This window comes from Loxodonta africana, chromosome 2 (genome assembly GCF_030014295.1).
Source record: "Loxodonta africana isolate mLoxAfr1 chromosome 2, mLoxAfr1.hap2, whole genome shotgun sequence".
Lineage (NCBI taxonomy): Eukaryota > Metazoa > Chordata > Mammalia > Proboscidea > Elephantidae > Loxodonta > Loxodonta africana.
The window spans coordinates 69,526,257-69,549,277 of record NC_087343.1 but is presented as its reverse complement, the minus strand read 5'-3'; the positions used below and the strand labels follow the sequence as shown (position 1 = coordinate 69,549,277).

At 36.4% G+C, this 23,021-nt stretch overlaps 1 protein-coding gene across 5 annotated transcripts in view; it reads right to left on the bottom strand.

Moving 5' to 3' along the window:
• The window catches only part of CWC27 (CWC27 spliceosome associated cyclophilin), a 255,095-nt gene that overhangs the window by 37,108 nt on the left and 194,966 nt on the right, over positions 1–23,021 (bottom strand). For 2 of the 5 annotated variants that reach the window (XM_023545500.2, XM_023545501.2), the window contains one exon: positions 21,519–21,608. The exons of 1 other annotated variant lie outside the window; for it this stretch is intronic. In XM_023545500.2, the coding sequence (XP_023401268.1) occupies positions 21,519–21,608 (90 nt within the window). Of the gene's footprint in view, positions 1–8,147; positions 9,295–18,261; positions 18,494–21,518; positions 21,609–23,021 lie in introns of those variants that run through there. 2 more of the 5 variants (XM_023545502.2, XM_064272469.1) reach the window with 2 other exon arrangements.

The following is a 23,021-nucleotide window of genomic DNA, read 5'->3' as shown; positions in this document are numbered from 1 at the left end:
GACTGCCAGAAGAACTAACAAATCCATCTTGGAAGAAGTACAGCCAGGACACTCCTTAGAAGCAAGGGTGGCAAGACTTTGTCTCATGTACGTGGGACATGTTATCAGGAGGGACCAGTCCCTGGATGAGGACATCTTGCTTGGTAAAAAAACAAAAAAGAGGAAGACCTTCGACGAAATGGACTGACCCACAGTGGCTGCAAAAATCGGCTCAAACATAGCAACAATTGTGAAGATGGCACAGGAATAGGCAGTATCTCGTTCTGTTGTATACAGGGACACTATGAATTGGAACCGACTCGAAGGCACCTAACAACAGCAACAACAACAAATCATGATAGGAAGAAATAAATGAAGGGAAGAAAGAAACAGGAACAAGAAGAGGTAACTGATGAAGCAAGATCCCTGAGGAAAGGAAAGGTATGGGATCAGCAGTACAGGGAACATGTTAACATTCACTGAAACAGGAGGGAAGAGGGAAAGAATGGAATAAAGTCTAGGACCTAGAGACTTATAAAGTCTTTCAAATATTGGTTAATTTTCCAATTTTCTGCCGCTTTTGTTCCCCAGTTAAAAAAACAAATGACTTCAATTTCTCAAAAAGAAACATATCTAGCAAGTCCAAACAGTTGCCAAAAGCAGATAAAATTTTTACTAAAAAGTTAGAAAACAGAAAATCTATGGGTTTGATGCCTATGAACAATAATTAACAACGAGGCTCATAAAACATAGTTTGCCTCCAAAAGCGCATACTAAAATTCATCGTACATTATCTCCCCATAAACATATTAATGAAAAATTGAAATTCAAACAAACAAATAAATAACTATCTCTTTTAGTCTTTGGTTGGCAAACCAAGATGAGCCAGATGTAACCAAGAAGGCCAGCAAGGCCTTGCCTGTTACTTGCCTCTGTATTACCTAGTTTGAGGAAAGTTATTAATGTGCCATGTATTAACAATTAGCCCTTTTGTTCAAGATTTTCTAGCTAAAATAAAAAAAAAGTGTACTAAGAAACAAATTGTTTTTGTGATTACTTAATACCATGATTTTGATGGAACTGTAAAGGAATAATGAGTTTTATAAACACTTTTATATAGCTTCTTGAAAAGTATATGCAGCTCTGCTTTAAAAACTGAAAGCTTTAAATGCTAAACATGGTTATAAAAACTAAAAAGCACAGTAAGGAAAAAGAAATTCTTAAGTGAATAATATTTGAAGCAAGTATGCTTAGTAATCAGTAGTGAATTAAAAAAAATTTTATTTTTCTATCATAATTCATAAGTGGTTTCTTATAATGGGTTTAAAAAAAAATTACTTTCATGGTTTTCTATTGAATTATACTTTGAACACCTCTCTTCTTTTTATACAATAGGTGGATTTGCATTGCCCTGGAATAAAGAACAAGCATCATCAAATGACTCAAGTGTCCCTGCAGAAGGTGGTGAATACTTTCCACTTTGCCGCCCCTTTGAAGTGCTTTCATTTTGCATTTAAGTACTCTTTGAAATCACCATACTCTCTTGATCCCTAGCCTTTGTACATCGTGTTTCTTCTTTCTGGAATACTAACATCGCTCCATCCCTCCACTCCCTAATTAATTTTCCTTTTTTAATTCCTGCCCATCTTTTAGGTTACATCTTGGCTGGCACTTCCTTCAGGAAGCCTTGTCCAAATGCATTCTTGAAGTCTGGTTTGGATGTCCCTCGTTTGAGCTTTCAGAGCATCCTTTAGCACTTGCTACACTTTATGGCAATTTTCTACTTCTTCTTCAACTCTCACTAGACATTAAGCTCCGTAAGTCATGTTTCCCTGGCACTTAGGACAGTGCTTGGCATGTGTTAGAATCTCAATAATTAGGTAAATGAAAAAGCAATAATGAAACTAAGAAGGGAAAATAAGAAGGCCCATAGATGCAAAGTTACAGCTAGTATTTGTCATTCATCTGGAATCTCCTGCTCCATCACATTTAGAGAGAATCAATAATATTTCTTTTCTGACATTTCCCTATGGCAGAGATTTCATAAAATTCTCAGGAAAATTCTGATGAGTATCCTTAGAGCTGTCTAATATTTTAACCATTAAAACAAATGCAAAAGAAAAAGGACAGTTTCTGTCCTTAGATTTTTAGCCACAAATGACTGAAAATTTTCATTTTTGATTAGAATTTTAAAAAATGAATGGAAAGGGTGATATCAAAGAATTCAGCTGCATCATTATTGCAGGTAGGTTAAACTCAGGACCTACAAAACAGATTCAGCAGTGCTTGTTTTAGGGGTTAATATGCACTCCCTATACGATTCCCTTCAGCATGAATCAGCCACTTGATTTCACTTTTTAGGAATGTGTAAGAGGCAGAAAATAAAAAACTGTGCCACAAACAAAACTTAAAAATCAAGGATAAGCAAACTTAAGTACATGTTAAGGTAAGAAAGTTCTATGGCTAAGCTTTTGATAACTTAGAAAAACTAGCCACCTCATCTCAGAAAATGAATAATGACAGAATTTTTAAAAATAGATGTACTGAGGTATTCTAATTTTAGTATATCATTTGATGACCTTTGGTATTTATATATAACTGTAGAACCTCTATTGCAATCAATATATAGAATGCTTCCATGGCCCTAAAAAGTTTTCTAATGCCCCCTTGGCAATCGATTTCCCTTTTCAGCTACAGACAACTGATCTGCTTTATGTCCCCACAGTTTTGTCATTTCTGGAAATTCATACAAATGGAATCATACAATATGTAGCCTTCTATGTCTAATTGCTTTCATTTAGAAATATTTTTGAAATTTATCCATGTTGTTGCATGTTTCTTTATAATAGTTGAGTAGTATTCCATCATAAGGTTACACTATGATCTATCCGTTCACTGGTTGATGGGCGTTTGTTTCCACTTTTTGCTATTATAAATAACAATACTATGAACATGCATATGCAAGTCATTTTGTGGATATATATTTTCATTTCTTCTGGGTAAATACCTAGGAATGGGATTGCTGGGTCATATGATAAGTGTATGTTTAAGATACTGTCATACTGTTTTCCAAAGTGGCTGTGCCATTTGGGGGGCACCATTCCTACCAGCAATGTAGGAAGTCCGAGTTGCTCCGCATCTCCAACCATATCTCACATTACCAGTCTTGTTAACTTAGTCATTCTGTTGTTGCTAGGTGCCGCTGAGTTGGTTCTGACTCATAGCAAAACACTGCCTGGTCCTGCACCATCCTCACAATTGTTGCTGTGTTTGAGCCCACTGTTGCAGCCACTGTCATCCATCTCATCAAGGCTCTTCCTCTTTTTTGCTGACCCTCTACTTTACCACGCATGATGTCCTTTTCCAGGGACTGGTCCCTCCTGATAACATGTCCAAAGACTTGAGACAAAATCTCGCCATCTTCACTTTCAAGGGGTGCTCTGACTGTACTTGTTCTAAGAAAAACTTGTTTGTTCTTCTGATAGTCCATGGTATATATATACAATATTCCTCACCAACACTATAATTCAAATGAATCAATTCTTCTTAGATCCTCCTTATTCACTGTCCAGCTTTTGCATGCATATGAGGTGATTAAAAATATCATGGCTTGGATCTGGCACACCTTAGTCCTCAAAGTGACATGTTTGCTTTTCATCATTTTAAAGAGGTCTTTTCTTTTTGCAGCAGATGTGCCCAATGCAATACGTTGTTTGATTTCTTGACTGCTGCTTCCATGGGCATTGATTGTGAATCCAATTAAAAATGAAATCCTTAACAACTTTAATATTTTCTCTGTTTATCATGATGTTGCTTATTGGTCCAGTTGTGAGGATTTTTGTTTTCTTTATGTTGAGGTGTAATCCATACTGAAAGCTGTGGTCTTTGATCTTCATCAGTAAGTGCTTCAAATCCTCTTCACTTGTGGAAAGCAAGGTTGTGTCATCTGCATCTGACAGGTTGTTAATGAGTCTTCCTCTAATCCTGAAGCCACGTTCTTCTTCATATAGTCCAGCTTCTCGGACACAGCATACAGATTGAATAAGTATGGTGAGAGCATACAACCCTGAGGCACACCTTTACTGATTTTAAACCATGCAGTATTCCTTTGTTCTGTTCGAATGACTGCCTCTTGGTCTATGCACAGGTTCTATATGAACACAATTAAGTGTTCTGGAATTTCCTTTCTTTGCAATGTTAACCATAATTTGTTATGACTCAGACAGTCAAATGCCTTCGTATAGTCAATAAAATACAGGTAAACATTTTTTCTGGTATTCTCTGCTTTCAGCTAAGATCCAGCTGATATCAGCAATGATATCCCTTGTTCCACGTCCTCTTCTGAATCCAGATTGAATTTCTGTCGATTTCTTGTCAATTTACTGCTGCAACTGTTTCTGAATTGTCTTCACTAGATTTTATTTGTGTATTACATTATTGATATTGTTCGATAATTTCTGCATTCTGTTGGATCACTTTTCTTTGAAATGGGCACAAATATGGATCTTTTCCAGTCTGTTGGCCACATAGCCAGGCTTCTTGGCATAGACCAGTGAGCACCTCCAGTGCTGGATGAGTTTGCTGAAACATCTCAAATGGTACTCCGTCAAGTCCTGGAGCCTTGCTTTTCACCAAAGCTTTCAGTGCAGCTTGGACTTCTTCCTTCAGTACCATCGGTTCTTGATCATACGCTACCTCCTGAAACGGCTGAATGGCAACCAATTTCTTTTTGGTACCAAAATACACACTCACATATACTGAACATTATATATTAACATTATTTATGTTTTTCTTTGTTTCGGTTGACTTTGATAAGCCTCCAAGGGACAATGTACACTCTTGCACAGTGGCCTCCCTCTTTCTCACTGTCTCTCTCTGTCTCCATGCAAATACATTTCTTTTACATTATAAAAGTCTTTAATGGGGGATCCATTTTTTCTGCCAGATTATGAAGCTATATACATTGTAAAAATAGTTATGAGGATTCTTTGATTTGGATGGTCTTAGATATATTAATATTTTTATTTCACCTTTTCTCCTGCATTTACTTTTCCCACATTTACATCCTAACCTGTATTGAAAAATTAAGAGAATTATAATGAATAATTTCATTTCCTCAGTATTCTTCCAGTCATACACTTTTTATATTTTCTAGCCATGATAATGAAAACACAGGCATGCAGTATACATACTCCTGAACATATTTACATGTCTTAATATTGTAACATTAGTCATTCTTCCCAAATGTACAGTTGTAACAGGCTACGAAAATGTGTTGCATAAAGCAATTAGTGGTGGTGATGACAAGCATCTAAAGAAATGGGTAAAATTCACTCATATATTTTAAGACTTGCTTGATACAATTTCTTTGGTAACAGGAACTAAATGTAAAAAGATGAAGAATACAGTCAGGAGAAGATTAAAGTTCTCAAACTGAAGTGTGAAAGCTGGACAACGAATAAGGAAGACTGAAGAAGAATTGATACCTTTGAATTACGATGTTGGTGAAGAATACTGAATACACCATGGACCGCCAGAAGAATGAACAAATCTGTCTTGGAAGAAGTATAGCCAGCACACTCATTAGAAACCAGGATGGAGAGACTTCATCTCACATACTTTGCACATGCTATCAGGAGGGACCAATCCCTGGAGAAGGACATCATGCTTGGTAAAGCAGAGGGTGAGTGAAAATAAGGAAGACCCTCAAGGAGATGGATTGACACAGTGGCTATAACAATGGGCTCAAACATAACAAGAATTGTGAGGATGGTGCAGGACCAGGCAGTGTTTCGTTCTGTTGTACATGGGGTTGCTATGGGTCAGGGCCGACTCGACGGCACTTAACAACAACAACAACTGAAATAAGAAATGGATTGCAAAACCAGTTTTGTTTTGAAAACTGTTAAAGAAATAGTTTGGTAAAACTGTAGGGCTTTTCATTATTATTTAAATGATCTAAGATCAAACAACTAAGATAACTTTTTTCTTCTCATAGAGTTTGAATCCTGTGTCCTATCTCTTTGCATCTACTTCATCTTTTAATTGTATTGTTTTCTTAGCAAAGCTCCAATTAAACAACTTTCCACAGATGGACTGAGAACTATACAGAGGAGCCCTAGAATGCTGTCTATGCCTCAGTTGCTAAATCAACTATCATCAGCCAAAGTCTTGGACTGTAATCTCATTCTCACTGCAGATTTTGGCAGAGTAGACCTGCCCCACAGCGCTTCCAAGTCTGTAAATCTTTATGGAAGCAGACTGCCACATCTTTCTCCTGTGGAGTGGCTGGTGGATTTGAACCATCGACCTTTTGGTTAGCAGCCAAGCACTATAACCACTGCACCACCAGGGCTCCTACCCTATCCTAACAGGGATGTAAATGCTCTGCTACTCCTCCTAGTAAAGAACGTCCTAATGGGTTTACAGACTTTATAGTTGCTCGGTGTTGCTATTTCAGCTATAACTATCTTTGTGTTGTCTAACTGAATGTATTCTTGAGCTTTTAATTTGAATATGGTTATTAATCATTTAATTTCATTTTGATTTGTCTTTTTTTAATGATATATTTGACAAGAGGTATAAAACAAGTTCCAATGATTACCAACTACAAGAATACTAATAAGAGTTGAAGAAAACAACTGAATTACTCAAATTTGGTATTGTGACAGGACAGATGGTTGGGCAAGCCACTGTTTTAAGGGTGGTCTCATTAATCTGCCTATTTCCAGAGTGTATAATTTTATCAGTGAAACATGTAGTACTTTGGGTCGGGCTGATTTTTATCTTGTGATAGTTTTCTCACAAACAGCTATGACAAAACAAAACGCACACACACAAAACAGATGTTCCCTAAAGCGTTGATGCTAAACTTGATGCTACTTTGTGTCTGCATGTCTTTATGTGGAATTAATTGATCTGATGCAGCTCCAAATAATTAAAATTCTACATACTACTAAATGTTCTCTCCTAAATTATTCTCTTTTGATGGAATAAAAGGGAGAGAAAATATAGAAAAATGGCATTTCATTCTAAAAATTTAAAGGATTTTTCTGAAGTTAAATTTCTTAAACCAAGTTAATATTAATCTAAAAACCCTCAACCAGCAGAATATTTAAAATTTTTAATTCTGTCATGGATTGAATTGTGTGTCCTCCCCCTCACCCCCCAATATGCATCAATTAGGCCATGCTTCCCAGTATTGTGTGGTTGTCCTTCATTTTGTGATTGTAATTTTACGTTAAAAGGATTAGGGTAGGATTGTAACACCACCCTTACTCAGGTCACCTCCCTCATCCAGTGTAAAGGGAGTTTCCCTGGGGTGTGGCCTGCACCACTTTTTCTCTCTCAAGAGATAAAAGGGATGAGAGGCAAGCAGAGATTTAGGGACCTTATACCACCAAGAAAGCACCAGGAGCAGAGCGTGTCCTTTGGACCCAGGATTACTGTGCCTGATGAGTTCCTTGACCAAGGGAAGATTGAGGACAAGGACCTTCTTCCAGAGCCAACAGAGACAGAAAGACTTCCCCTGGAGCTGATGCCTTGAATTTAGACTTTTAGCCTACTTTACTGTGAGGAAATAAATTTCTCTCTGTTAAAGCCATCCACTTGTGGTATTTCTGTTATGGCAGCACTAGATGACTAAGACAAATTCTTATAAAAGCAATTTTCCTGACCAAAGTAATATTCAAAACTGCCTCACAGTAATGGGATTCCCTCTCCGACATATCAATTTGCTAATGAATTCCATCCAGTTTGTAAGATATAATGCCAAGATTTAGTGGACAGTGTTCATACAAATTCAAAGTAGAAAGGACTGATTAGGTCATTTATTCTACTCATCTGCCAATGACAATGAAAAGTGTAAAAATGAAGGTCAACTTTGCATCAAGAAATACTATTATAAAATTTAGCTTAGGAAGACTGATTTAATACAGTCAACTGTTTGAGGTTAGAGATAGCCACTAATAGTTTTCATAATGTAAATGTCTTATGGCCCTTAACAAAATGGAAAACACATCAGGTAAACATAGAAACCCAAATTCATAGCCATTAATCTTTTTCTAGAAAAAACCAAACCCATTGCCATCAAGTCAATTCCGACTTATTGTGACCCTATAGGACAGAGCAGAACTGCCCCATAGGTTTCCAAGGAGTGGCTGGTGGATTTGAATTGCTGACTTTTGCTCTTAACCATTGCGTCACCAGGGATCCCTTTTCTAGAAAGTCAAATGTAAATCATCAAAGTCAGACAATCTATGGACCCATATCATCTCCTGGTATGCCCACTGATTGCTCTAGTTCTTGGTCTTCAAAGATTTTTGATGGCCTGGTTTAGGGATGTAGTTCTTTCTCTTGTTCTTATGTCTAGCCAAAATGAACAGGCAAACTGCTTGAGGACAGCTGTTAAGTTGTCTGGTCTTTCATTATATACATCTGTGATATCAGAATTAAGTCCTGCTAAGGTCCCATCTGGAAACCTTGGTGGCATTGTAGTTAAGTGCTATGGCTGCTAACCAAAGGGTCAGCAGTTCAAATCCACCAAGTGCTCCTTGGGAACCCTATGGGGCAGTTCTACTCTGTCCTATAAGGTCGCTATGAGTTGGAATTGACTCGATGGCAACATTTTTTTTTAAGGTTCCATCTAGATTGCATGGAAACTGTAACCCAAACTCTGTTGCATGGTATACATAGCCAAATGCAATGACATCTGCCACCCGAACTCAACTGTCTGAAAAATCTGGTCAACTCTTCTATTTCCTAATTGGTATAGCCTTAAAATATATCTGTTTATAGTGTGTTCAACTACGAATGATCACAGGACATTCATTTTTCATGTCTTTACTTCTCAGCAGTATACTCTGAATAATTTTCTTAGTTCTATATTCCAGTTTATTAATTCTCTGTTCAGTTGCTTCTAATCAATTTTTAGCTCATAAATTGAGTCACTGATTTTAATAACCATATATATTTTTATTTTTTAATATTCCATTTTTTTCTCCAAATTTACCTACTCTTTTTCTTAGCCTTAGTTTTTTATTATTTTATTCATTAAAAAATATCTTCAATTACTTAAAACACACTTACTAGTCTCTTTGAGATTGTTCTTGGGGATCCTTCTGTTCTGTCTTCTCTTTCTTTTTCAAAGTGGTCAATTGCCTGTGTTTTTTTCTGATTTTTGATTGTGAGCTTATCTTCAGCTAGGGTTGCATCTCCCCCATCCCCACTCCATAGGAATCCTAGGTACCCAGGATTGTGTAAGGATTCCTGTAAAGAGGTTCTGTGCTTCTTTCTGCCAAGCAATCAAGGGTTTCACTGGTCCAGAGCCATTTAAAAAAAAATTAATTTACTGGCTTAGGATTCCTGTACAATGTAGGTAGTACATATTCAGACTCTATAGCCATACTTGGTACAGTTTTTATTTTTTCATGAGAGAATTTTTTTTTCCCCTCCCATCCATAGCTCTGAAAAGAGACAAGTTTCTATGTGGCCTTTCTGACTAGGTGGACTGTTTTTCTAGTTCCCATTTCTCTTGGGTCCAGGGCCAGATCTTCTATCCAAGTGTGAGATTAAAACATATCTGGATCCAATATTCCCCTGGGGAACCGTAGTAGCAGCTTGCCACTTAATACTCTGGTTATGCCTTCCTTTTGTTTCTGGTACCTATCAATCAACCTCTCTCTCTTTCTCTTTCTTTCTTTCTTGCAAGTTTAGCTAAGTATTTAAATTGAGATGGATCATATTTTATCCAGCATTTCTATATATTTGTAGGAGAAGGAAGCTCTGTGTTAACTCAGTCCATGTTGCTAGAACAGGAAGTAGCACGTTTATTTCTCATGTGCTTGAATCCCCTTGAATAAACAAAAATTGAATAAGTAACTGGACGATTTTAGTGACATAAAACTGGCTAATAAAATATACGAGAATTTTAAAATTTCAGTTTCTCTAAGTATAGAGTGCTTTACTTTTACTTTTCTTATAAATCTCAATATACACTGCAGGATGATTCATTAATTATAATGATGCAACATAGCTATTCAGTCATTAACTGAAATTTCTATGAAACATATGCTAAATAAATGGGAATAGAGAAAGGAAAAAAGAAAAAAACCTTTATTAAGGATCTATTATATGTTAGATACTATGCTAAGATGCCTTGATTATCCATGAAGAAAGTGTTCAGAAGTATATTTTACAAATGAGAAAACAAGACAGGGCCACAATTAGAATACACCCAACTCCTCACATATTGACATGGTTAGGTTTCAAAGATTAGGTTGTTATGTAAAACCTGGCATTATGCAAAAATGGAGGGTAACCACATCAGATCTCAAAATGGAAGATGACTACATCATCACATAACTGCTAAATTGTATCATTACATAACTGCCAAACCCCTGAGACTCACAACTCAGCCAAGTTGACACATAACCTTAACCATTATAGCCAGCATTACTCTGGCCTCGCACCTCGGTGTTCATTACTGTCAGAGGTATATGGTTAATGCACAGAATAGTTGAATAGTAGATTTTTTCTATTGTAGCAAATGTGAAATGTCAGATAACGAAATAGTCAACAAGTGAGGAATAGGTGTATAGTAAAGCTGGTATTTGAACCCAGGTCTGAATGATGCTAAAAGTCTTATATTTTCATTATGTCCTACTGACTCCAATTAAAACTTCAACTGAGAAAATAAAATTTACTAAGTGCCCTCCACATGCCTCGCACTCTGAGAGATGCTGTGAGAGACAACTAAAACATATATGATACAGGGTTTGTACTGCAGAAAGTAATGCAAAGCGTAGAATAGACTTAACGTATGTGAAAACAATTAAGAAATGAAGCCTCTAACAATTACCCTAGGAGCTAGTGAGAAACCTTAATCCTTGCTCCACTTGACTCTCTTCATTCCCAGAACTTTTTGTTACAAGAATAAAGGGATGATGACTAGTCAATTACTGGCTTCTTAGTTAATAAACCAATGATATTCATCTATAAATCTCATTTTATAGATTAAAGGTTTATTCCCCCCACTGTCTCAGGATGAGTGCTCAAGGAATTACAGCTCCAGGTAGCTCCAAATTCATTCATTCAAAAATATTATTGAATGGCACTATTAATAAGTATGCTTATGAATGATTTTAAATGGTTCTGGATCCACTACTTTTTTTGCAAAATTCCATAATAAATGAACATTTTTATATTATATAAGATATATAATTAGAATATAGTAATATATTATATAATATATTATATATATATTAATATAATATAGTAATAGCTATTTTTTTATTACTATAGTAATAGTAAACAGTATTTTAATAACTTATTTTAATAGGATAGATTTTAATGAATACAGAAAAAATACCAATGCTACTCAGATCTAGTTGTATCCCATCATACTTTCTGGAAAGAACAAAGTATGCTTTTATCAAATGTTATATACACCAGATCTTAAATTAATTCAAGGAAAAGTGCCAGAATTTAAAGTAGCTAACATAATAGGTAACATTTGAAGTACTCACATGTGCCAGGTATTAGTAACTGAATCATTCATTTAATCCTCATAACAAATAGCCCTATGAGGAAGGCATATTATTATTCCCATTTTGCAAATGAGCAAACTAAGGCAATAAGACATCAAGTAATTTATCTCAGGGATTATAAACTGGGAATATAAACCCATGTAGCCTGCCTGGCTCTAAAGTCTAAATTCATAACTAAACCAAAAACCAAACCCACTGACGCTGAGTTGATTCTGACTCATAGCGACCCTGCCCCATAGGGTTCCCAAGGCTATAAACCTATACAGAAGCAGACTGCTACATCTTTCTCCCATGGAGTGGCCAGTGGATCTGAACCACCGACCTTTTGCTTAGCAAAGACAAACACTTTAACCACTGTGCTACCAGGGCTCCGTAAGTTCTCAATAGTATACTATATTTCTTCGTCATGCTTGAGATACAAAAAAACTTAGAAGAAAATACTCCAATTTAATATAAAAAGGCAGCTCACAACTAGATGTGTCTTGATAAAATAAAATCCTACAAAAAAAAAAAAAAAAAAAGATTTTAAATTCCTCCCAGACCATAATGTATGGGTTGATGGATAACAGAGAATCAGAGAAGCGTAGGCTGCCAAAAAATGAGTTTATGAAAATGATTTCCATGTAGGAAGAATCCCTTATGTCTTTTTCCAATTCCCCCAAGCTAATCATATTTTTCCCCTCACTTGAACCTTCAAAACATTTTGTACCTCTTAACCACATTGTATCACAACTGCCTCTTTATCTGTCTGTATCACTCCCTGGGCTGTAAACTCACATGGTAGATACTGTGCCCTGTTTATGAGCTACCATGTGCCTTGCACATAATATTTACTCAATAAATTGTAGCTGAATGAACAAATGAACAGACTGATCATTTTAGGCCTTAAGTTACAATTGCGTCTTCAGCCCCCTTATGGCTTTTGACGAATGGAACAGCTCCTTAAAGCCATTTTAGCTTAGGCTCCGAAGTTTACAAACACTTTTTCAATAGATATTTGCCTAATTAAATTGAGTTATAAGGAATTAGATAATTTCTAACACTTACTAAATAGAGGAAAGAGAAGTTCAAGAACTCACCTGTAAGGCAGTTACCTCTGATTAAGGTCCCTGGGAACTGAGTTATTCATAAAGCTCTGATATCCTTTACTATCTCCTGAAGAGCTACTAGGGATAAACTACATAACCCTTCTACCCCTACTCTGTCTCAGAATGCCTGGTTTTTCTTTCCTTGTTATATTAAGAAAATACATTATGGAAATGATAACAATGGAAATATTCTGTGGCATTAAAATGAGAATCTGTGCGTAATGTATTCTTTACTATTGTTTTTCATAGTTACAACCCATAATATTTATAGAGTGCCCAGAAGTTGAATCTATACTAATTTTGCTTTAAAGATAATTGAAAGTTGTTCAGATAATATCTATAAGAAAGGAATAAGAAGAAAACTGGTCACTCTATCCAGTGAAACTGCCAAAATGAAAACTTACCAACAAGAAAGACATTATTTAATAGGGGTCTGGTCTCTGTAGACACACATTTACAAAGATGAGGTAGAAGGGTGATACAAGTTTATTTTTTCTGTACTACGATTAAAATAGAGTGCTGGTGGAGCGGTGCTTAAGAGCTTGGCTGCCAACCAAAAGGTTGGCAGTTGGAATCCACCAGTTGCTCCTTGGAAACCCTATGAGGCAGTTCTACTCTGTCCTATAGGGTCGCTACGAGTTGGAATCGACTTGATGGCAATGAGTTTGGTTGTTTTTTTAAGATTAAAATAAGGAATTTACTATTTATTCATTCTGTTCAACCAATACTCATTTTCAGCATGTTTTTATTCTATGAATGGAACTATACTGGCTCCATCTGGTGGTCAAAATAAGTCTGTATATATAAAAAAAAAATTAGTCAAAAGTGGTTAAATAATTCAGAGGCTACCTGAAGTATACTTAAGAAGCCCTGGTGGCACAGTGGTTAAGTGCTTGGCTGCTAAGCGGAAGATTGGTGGTTCAAACCCAACAGCCCTTTTGCGGGAGAAAGATGTGGCAGTCTGCTCCCATAAAGATCACATGGAAACCCTATGGGGCAGTTCTGCTCTGTCATATAGGTTTGCTGTGAGTCAGAATTGACTCAACGGCAATGGGTGAGTTTTGAAATATACCTGAACACTGACCATCGATTAAGTGGAGTTCAGTTTACATTTAGGTAGAGTATCATTTTTATTTTTTCTGTAGTTCATCCTAGTTTCATGTAATTTTGAGATTTTTAAAATAATGCTTAAAATAAAATAATACAGAATGTTTTCCTATTAGCTGATTTGAGAAATGTGAAGGCAACAAATTGTTTCAGGGAATAAATAATACAGGTTTAAAGTTTATCCAGGTTTTCAGATTGAATTCTATTTTGGAACATAAACTATAAAAATTCTCACAGATTTTCAGTTGTACTTTCCTTGAGACACTTCCAGAAAGGTAATTTGAGGATACATGAGAGTTCTTATCTAGAGATTCTGTATATTTACATTCTACTGCCTGCTCAACCTTGATTTTGAAATTCACTGTGCAAGGATTATATCCAGAATCACAATGTAAAATATTAGTGCTACAGAGTTTTTAGGTATCAATAACCTGCTGGTTTTACTGATGAAAAAAACTGTGGCTCAGAGTGGTTATTGTGCCAAACCGAATAGCAGAAACCAGATTTTTGACAACCCCATGTTGTCTCCTCTCTATATACTCTACTATGTCCATTTTCTCTTAGCAGTGTGTAATCACTGCAGATATATTCCATTACAATCTAATCATCACTTTGGAATTAAATAAATTTATCACATAGTATGACCACTTATGAAATGGCATGTTTCCTTGATACAGATTTAATCCTCCAACTATAGATTTTCTTGATTTTTACCTCTCTTATTTTCCGTTAAGTTATTAGAAATTGAAAAACAAAACAAAACAAAAAACTTGTTTTTAAAGCCTCACTGCTTTCTGAAAATGTATTCATTGGAAATACCTTTTATCAACAACATAAAGGGCAATTATACACGCGGACCTCACCAGATGGAAAACACAGGAATCAAATCGACTACATCTGTGGAAAAAGATGATGGAGAAGGTCAATATCATCAGTCAGAGTGAGACCAGAGGCCGAATGCAAAACAGACTATCAATTGCTCATATGCAAGTTCAAGTTGAAGCTGAAGAAAATTAAAAAAACTCCATGAGAACCAAAGTACGATCATGAGTATATTCCACCTAAATTTAGAGACCATCTCATGAATAGACTTGACCCACTGAACACTAATGACCAAAGACAACATAAGTTGTGGGATGACATCAAGGACATCACATATGAGGAAAGCAAAAGATCATTAAAAAGACAAATAAGAAAGAAAAGACCAAAATGCATGTCAGAAGAGACTCTGAAACATTCTCTTGAACATAAAGCAGCTAAAGCGAATGGAAGAAATGATGAAGTAAAAGAGCTGAACTGAAGATTTCAAAGGGTGGCTCCAGGAGACAAAGTATTACAATGCAATGTGCAAAGATTTGGAGATAGAAAACCAAACAGGAAGAACACACTCAGCATTTCTCAAGCTGAAAGACTTGAAGAAAAAATTCAAGCTTCAAGTTGGAATACTGAAGGATTCTACAGGCAAAATATTAAATGATCCTGGAAGCATCCAAAGAAGATGGAGGGAATATACAGTGTCACTGTACCAAAGAATTGGTCGGTTTAACTATTTTAGGGGGTAGAATATAATCAAGAACCAATGGTAGTAAAAGGAGAAGTCCAAACTGCACTGAAGGCATTGCTGAAAAACAAGCTCTAGGAATTGACACAATACCATTGAGATGCTTCAGCAAACAGATGCAATGCTGGAAGCGCTCATCCCTCTATGTCAAGAAATTTGGAAGAAAGCTACTTGTCAAATCAACTGGAAGAGATCCATATTTGCCCCCATTCCAAAAAGGTGATGCAACAGAATGACAAAATTATCAAACATTATTATTCATATCACACTCGAGTAAATTTTTGCTTAAGATAATTAAAAATAGGTTACAGCAGTACATTGACAGGGAAATGCCAGAAATTCAAGCTGGATTCAGAAGAGGTTGTGGAACTAGGGATATCATTGCTGATAACAGCAATGATATCATGGCTGAAAGCACTGAAGACCAGAAAGATGTTTAAAAAAAAATTACCTGTGTTTTATTGACTTTGAAAAGGCATTTGACTATGTGAATCATAACAAATTATGAATAACATTGTGAAGAAAGGGAATTCCAGAACACTTAATTGTGCTCATGAAGAACCTGTACATAGACCAAGAGGCAGTCATTTGAACAGAACAAGAGAATACTGCCAATCTCTTATTTTTTTTTTTTGCCATAAAAGACATCTGCCTTTTTTTGCACTGGGGAAGTATGCTAAGCTGGAAGATGTCAAAGAAAAGAAATAAAACAAACCTATATATTCCTTGATTTTACCATCACTATAAAATATGATGGAAACCGTGGTGGCATAGTGGTTAAGTCCTACGGCTGCTAACCAAAGGGCTGGGAGTTTGAATCCACCAGGCGTTCCTTGGAAACTCTATGGGGCAGTTCTACTCTGTCCTATAGGGTTGCTAGGAGTCAGAATCGACTTGACGGCAACGGGTTTTTTTTTTTTTTTTTTTTAATATAAAACATGATATAATGCAAGTCTTAGAGCTTCATACAAAACAAAGTTCTGACCAATGGGAATATAAAGCCAACAGCACAGTATTTGTACCTGATGCTGGACAAACGTATTTTTCTCCAAAGAAGAATGATGACTTAATTCACAAAGGCAGTAATTTTACCAAAATTTGCATTTGTTTCAACCCAAAATCCAGGCCTTTAAAGTCATTTATTCATTTGACAAGCAAATTAGACACACATGATTTGAGGAGACCTTGGTGAAGCCATGTGCCCTGAAAAAGTTAAAGCATGTTTGTGGCTTAGAGGAGAGGAAGAAGATTGAAGCAGTATCTCTGTCAACTGGTACCACCCCTGGTAGAATTTAGGCTATTTCTTCTAATTCAAAGGAACTGGCAGCTAGGACACTTAAAGTCAACATAAAATTTAATGAAGCTACAGGCTTGCTCAGAACAGTATGTTGACACCATTGAAGAATTCCAATCCTGTTACCTTGTGGAAACTTCAGGGCTATTATCTTTAAAGTAGTGAAACATGTCTACATCAAACAAATCTTCACTTGAAAGAAGTTTGGATACCTAGACCCAGAGCAAGATGCTTTGCAGCATACCTGGTTTGGTTGATACACACTTCATTTTTGATTGTTTTTTACATCAGACTTCATTGATTAATAATAAAAAATAATCGTTAACATTTATTAAACACTCATGTACCAAATTATCTGCTAAATTCTTCGGATAGTTTATCTCACGAATCCTCACAATAACCCTGGGAGCAAGGTAATATTATTATCTCAATCCTATAGAAAAGTAAACTGAGGTTTATGAAAGTTGTCTTACCCCCAAAGTTATGCAGCTAGTAAAGACTAAAGCTAGGATTTAAAACAAAGTTTCTCTTAACTCCTAGATGGCTCATTTTACTACCACATTATGCTAATCTCTTTTGAGATATAAAAGACATAAGCGAGACATATAAAAGAGATACAACCAGGAGAATAGTGTATCCTTTGGACCTGGGGTCCCTGTCCTGAGAAGCTCCTCGACCAGGGCAAGACTGTTGACAAGAACCTTCCTCCAGAGCCAACAGAGAGAAAGCCTTCCCTAAAGCTGATGCCTGAATTTGACCTTGTAGCCTACTAGACTGTAAGGCAATAAATTTCTCTTTGTTAATGCCATCCACTTGTGGTATTTCTGTTACAGCAGCACTAGGTAACTAAGATATTGACCAATAAGCAACATCATGATGAAGACTGAAGTTGTCAAGGATTTCATTTTACTTGGATCCACAATCAACGCCCATGGAAGCAGCAGTCAAGAAATCAAACGACATACTGCATTGGGCAAATGTGCTGCCCAAAGACCTCTTTAAAGTACTGAAAAGCAAAGATGTTACTTTCAGGATTAAGGTGCGCCTGACCCAAGCCATAATATTTTCTATCGCCTCATATGCATGTAAAAGCTGAACAATGAATAAGGGAGATGGATGAAGAATTGACACCCTTGAATTACGATACTGGTGAAGAATACCAAACATACCATGGACTGCCAGACTAAGGAACAAGTCTGTCTTGAAGGAAGCACTGCCAGAGTGCTCCTTAGTAGTAAGGATGGAGAGAATTCATCTCATGTACTTTGGGCATGTTATCAGGAGGGACCAGTCCCTGGAGAGGGACATCATGCTTGGTAAAGTAGAGGGTCAGCAAAAAAGAGGAAGACCTTCAATGAGATGGACTGACACAGTGGCAGCACCAATGGGCTCAAAAACGATTGTGAAGATGGCGCAGGACCAGGCAGTATTTTGTTCTGTGTATAGTATAGGGTTGTTATGAGTTGGAACTGAGTTGATGGTACTTAACAACAATGATACACATACACACAAACACATATATGAAGAAAACAGTCACCATTTCAACATTTTTTACATGTATAATTCAGTCACAATTACGTTCATCATGCTGTGCATTTTATTCTTCTCAACGATCACAAGAAATAATTATATAAGTGATTACTGAAAATTATTGAGGGTCACGAATGGTTTTTATTTTGGGAACCCTAGGTTTCCACCTGCCAGCTGTAGTCTGCTGCTCCTAACCAAATTTACCTCATTGTCCCTCCTGTAGAGTAGCATACAGGTTGATTGATGTTGCCCACAGGTACCTGAACAGAGCCCCCTTTGTACTTCTCCAGATGGTGTTATCCACAACTGTTGTCACCTGATGGCCATTTTGACAACAGTCCTATGGCTGCTTAGTCTTTCAAGGCGTAGAAACCACAAATTATAAACTCTGTGTGGTAGCAATAAGAAAAAAAGAAAAACAACAAAATTCTTCAAGATAAACAGATTTTCATCATGCCAGTCAGGGAGGAAACTAAAGAAAGAACTGCTACTTAAAATTGCCTAAAGCTATGATTACCTTAGCAAGTTAAACACTGCAGAATATCTGTGTTTCTATATTTCAAGGAGAGTTTGATTGTTTTGAAATATGCTCTTGAGGTACCTTTCCCCAAGAAGTTACAGGTATTTACAAACTAGTGCAAAATAATTCCTAAAAGAGTAGCATATGTGGTACAGTAGAGTATTAACTAGAGAAACTGAAGAAAGAAAAATGAAAAAATCCATTGCCATTAAGTTGATTCTGGTTCATAGCAACCCTACAGGATAGAGTAGAACTGCCCTATAGGGTTCCCAAGGTGCAGCTGGTGCATTCAAATGACCGACCTTTTGGTTAGTAGTTGAGCTCTTAACCCCTGTGCCACCAGTGGCTTCTAACATACAAATACTACCACTACTACCAGCACCCTCACCATTTTTTAGAACCTAGCATAGAGATGTATTACCAGGACCTATGTGACTGCTTTCCCACTCACCTCTTATAACAACAGAAGGGGTATCATTATCCCTTTTTTATGCATTAGGAAACAGAGGTTCAGCGAGGTTAAATAACTTGCCTGAGGCTACAATGACTAATAAATGATAGAGCAAGGATTTGAAATCGGGCGGTCAGACTTCAAAGTCCATGCTTTTATCTACTTTATTATATTGCAAACAATTACTGCGGAGGGGGAGTACACTATTATGTATGGGAGTGAGGGATACAAAAATAGTTCCTGATATTAAGGAACTTATATGATCAAAAAGGAAATAAGGTTAACTCTATAGCTGTGTGGTGCTACTTTGGAAATTCATGCAGAAGAAAGGGAGAGAAAGTTGGGTGGAGAAAATGGCAGTTGAAGTAGGCCTTGAAGGAGAAATTAGATTGAGCCATAGCAGGTAGATGAGACATCGTAACCAAAGGCATAAAGGCAACCCAGTGCAGGATGCACATGGGGAAGAGGAAAATGTTTTACGAAAATGAAGACTGGTGAATAAGCTGGAGAAAGAGAAAAATAAGATCATCAAAGTCCCTGAGTGTCAGATTAAGTAATTTGGGCTGCTGAAATTTATATCTTGCTGGTCTATAGTACAAACAAATCATTCACAAGTGTTTGTGAGCTATTTGTAGAACTAAATAAAGTATGTGGAACCAACCTAGATTGTTATATTGTTTGAACTCATTTCTAAGATTTTTTAAAGGTTATTTTCTTGCTATAGTACTAGCTTGAGTTAGTTGGTAAAATGGGGGGTAAAGTTCGAAGTTTCCTGCTGCCCACATTTTTTTTTTTTTAATCAATGAAAAATGCATTCTTTCCTTGACAGTTGAATGAAAGAGAGACTTCCAAAATCTTGGGATTTTTCCCTAATAATTTTAGGAAGGAACTTTGAAAAATATTCTACTATGATCAACAACTTTAAATATATTGTTCCTCAGACATTTAAATTTGAATAAAATTATTTCCCCATATCTATCAGAGTAGTCTAAGTGTAAAAATATGTATAATTATTTGAAAACGCCATGCCTAGATGCAGCTGTTTTATTGTCACAGAATTTTTCATGTCTAGACCATATTCCTCATTACAGATAGCATATAAATTCTAGTTCAGATTTCACTCTTCTCCTCCCACCCTCATGTTTAATAATATCTATTATGAACAAGGTCGTCAAACTGCATGTCATCTGAAACTGATTTATGTCCAAATGTGTTTTCTGGAACCTGAGGTTGGAGTATGAGTTGGATGGAGGTCGGCTTTTCCAATTTTAGTGGTAATGCTGTGAATTGTAGGCCAGCACTCGGTTTGCTGATTTTGGCATTTAGCTTATTTTATTCTTTAAGGAAACAATGCTTTGCAGTTTTATAATGGAAAGAACATGGGACAGAAGTTCTGACTCCTCCTCAAATCAATTGTTTAAGTCACCGTGAGTACAAAATAATGCTTTGGTTTCTTCATTTGCAAAATGGAAACTATAATGCTTGTTTAATTGACTTCTCAGGACTGTTACAGAACTAAATGTAATGAGGCATATGACAGGGCTTTGTAAACTATACATGTTATATAAATATAAGGTACTAAAAAAAAAATTTTTTTTTTTTAATCTTTATTTGGCAGAGAATACTAGGCACCATATTTTATGTCTATAAGCTACTTTATAGTTATGGCTCCCCCCAAATGATTAAACCTCATTTGAAGGAGAAAGGAGTAGATACAATATTTTTCATTTTATTAACATACTTGCTTGAATAAAAATATTTCTGAATATTAAGTCATATTTTAAAAGCAACAATAGAACTTAGGAAGGAATATGGAAAATCTTTTTGTGAAGTGAATTAACCAAACCTTAATTTATATTTTCTACAAATTTGAAAGTTCGAATGTAGTATCGCTTATTATGGGACATCCCTGTAATTTTGATTTTGTGCAAAGAATAAACAATATCTGCTGGCATACTGAAACGATGGAAAGTGCTTTGCTACTCCTATCTTAGCTATATCTACCTATAAACATAATTCTTTCCATGGGCCAGGCAGTTTTCTAAGTACTTTAGGCATAGTAACTCATTAAATGTAACAGGGGAAGTAGTCGCCACTGGGAAGAGCAGGGTATTATACGCTAATACTTGGAAATCTATCCTTTTTTGTAAAAGCTGAAAACTGGAAAAGTATGTGATGAGTAGATGTCAGTGAGCTCTGACTGAGAAGGGCACCAAAGTTAAACATAAGGATGTGAGCTTCTTGAGGGCAGGGAATTTTTCTGCTTTATTCACCATTATATGTCCAGAGTCTAGTGCTATACCTATTACATAGCAGGCATTTGAATGCATTAAAAAAAAAAAAAAAAAAAGGAAGTGATATTTCAGAGGAAAATAGATTCCAAGACAAGAAATAATTGAAAGAAAGCATAGGGAGCTGACAGACAAAACAGAATAGGCTTACCAACTGGGCTTCTTTGTCCCAAACTTTGAAGAACTGCAATCATTTGTGCCATCTTAAGCTTAATGTCTCTGAGCATTTCAAATGTGCTACCTAAAGCCAAAATAATATCAGGAAACGACAGAAATATAATGCTCCGTGAGGTGATTTATCAACTAAAGCTAAGGTCTCTGAACTCCATACTATAAAAACACATTTACTGGGGAAAAGAAAAAAAATACTTATTTAAAAGATATCAATCTTTTAATTTATAAGGATTATTTGGGTTTGTCTGATTAGTTTCATAAACTGAAATCATCGCTAAAGCAATCTTACACTTTTTCCGTAGTGAAGTGAAAAATTTCTCACCCTCTTATTTTGGATTAGAACATAATTACAGACACATTCTCACTGATTAATCTTTTTTTATCCTTTGGCTTAGTCACAAAACAAAGCCAGCACATTGAGTGGACTGGGTTCAGCATACGGAATTCACAACTTCACATTCTATTCCCAGCCCTGACACTCACTGGGGTGAAGGCTTGAGCCTGTCTCACAAATGCTTTGTCTCTACTTTCTTAGGTGGAAACAGTTATAATAACTATTGTCTTTAAGTTATGTAATGTAGTGAATTAATTAATATAATACTTAGTTAACAATAATAATAGGAAGAATAATAGTGCCAATAATAGAAAAAATAAGCCAACCATTCTTGAGAAATATTTCAGAGAAATGGAGTATATTGGATTCTTTCCCAATAGTCTCCTCAGCATCTTCATGAGATAGCTCTAGTGGAGCAAATACTGTAACCATTTTCTCTTCAACCATTGCCAAATGGGTGAGGATATGGATGATTATTCTTCTATATATATGCCATAAGGCAACTCGGCACAGTATGGAATAAAGTATAAGGTATTTCTCCATGGGCTTTATACAAGGGACAGTACAAAAAGGACATACAGATTTTCCCCTCTATCTGAAAGTACAGTGTTCCTATCAAACCTTTCTAAGCCAAAATGGCATAAAGTAGAAATTACCATTAATTTATATGGAAAAATTTTTTGAGCATTCCCACACCCAAAAAATAACCTACCAAATCATACCAAATAATGCATAAAATCTAAAATAACCCTAACATATAGTAAAAGCAGGAATGATATGACATATAAATTGAGATAAAGCACAGATGCTCACAGACACAGTTCAAAGCTATGGCAGCTTGATGTTGAGTGTAGTATCTGGGAAAGGAACTTTGCCAGGACAGACATCCCCTAATCAGGACACAGGCTGCCCTCTTCCCAGGTTAGGGCTGCTAACCCCCGGGATCCTGCCCTCCTCAGCTTGTGCATCCTAGAGGGTCCAGCATCTAGGCCTTCCCGGAGGGACTGGAAACCACTCTCCACAGCCCAGGGATGGTTGGGGCTAGGTGGAGTGGGGCAAGGTGAGGGCAGAGGCTGCGAGGCGCCTGGGAAGAAACCAGGAAGAGGGGCCTAATTGGCCACTCCCCTTTTCCCCCCAGCCTGCCAT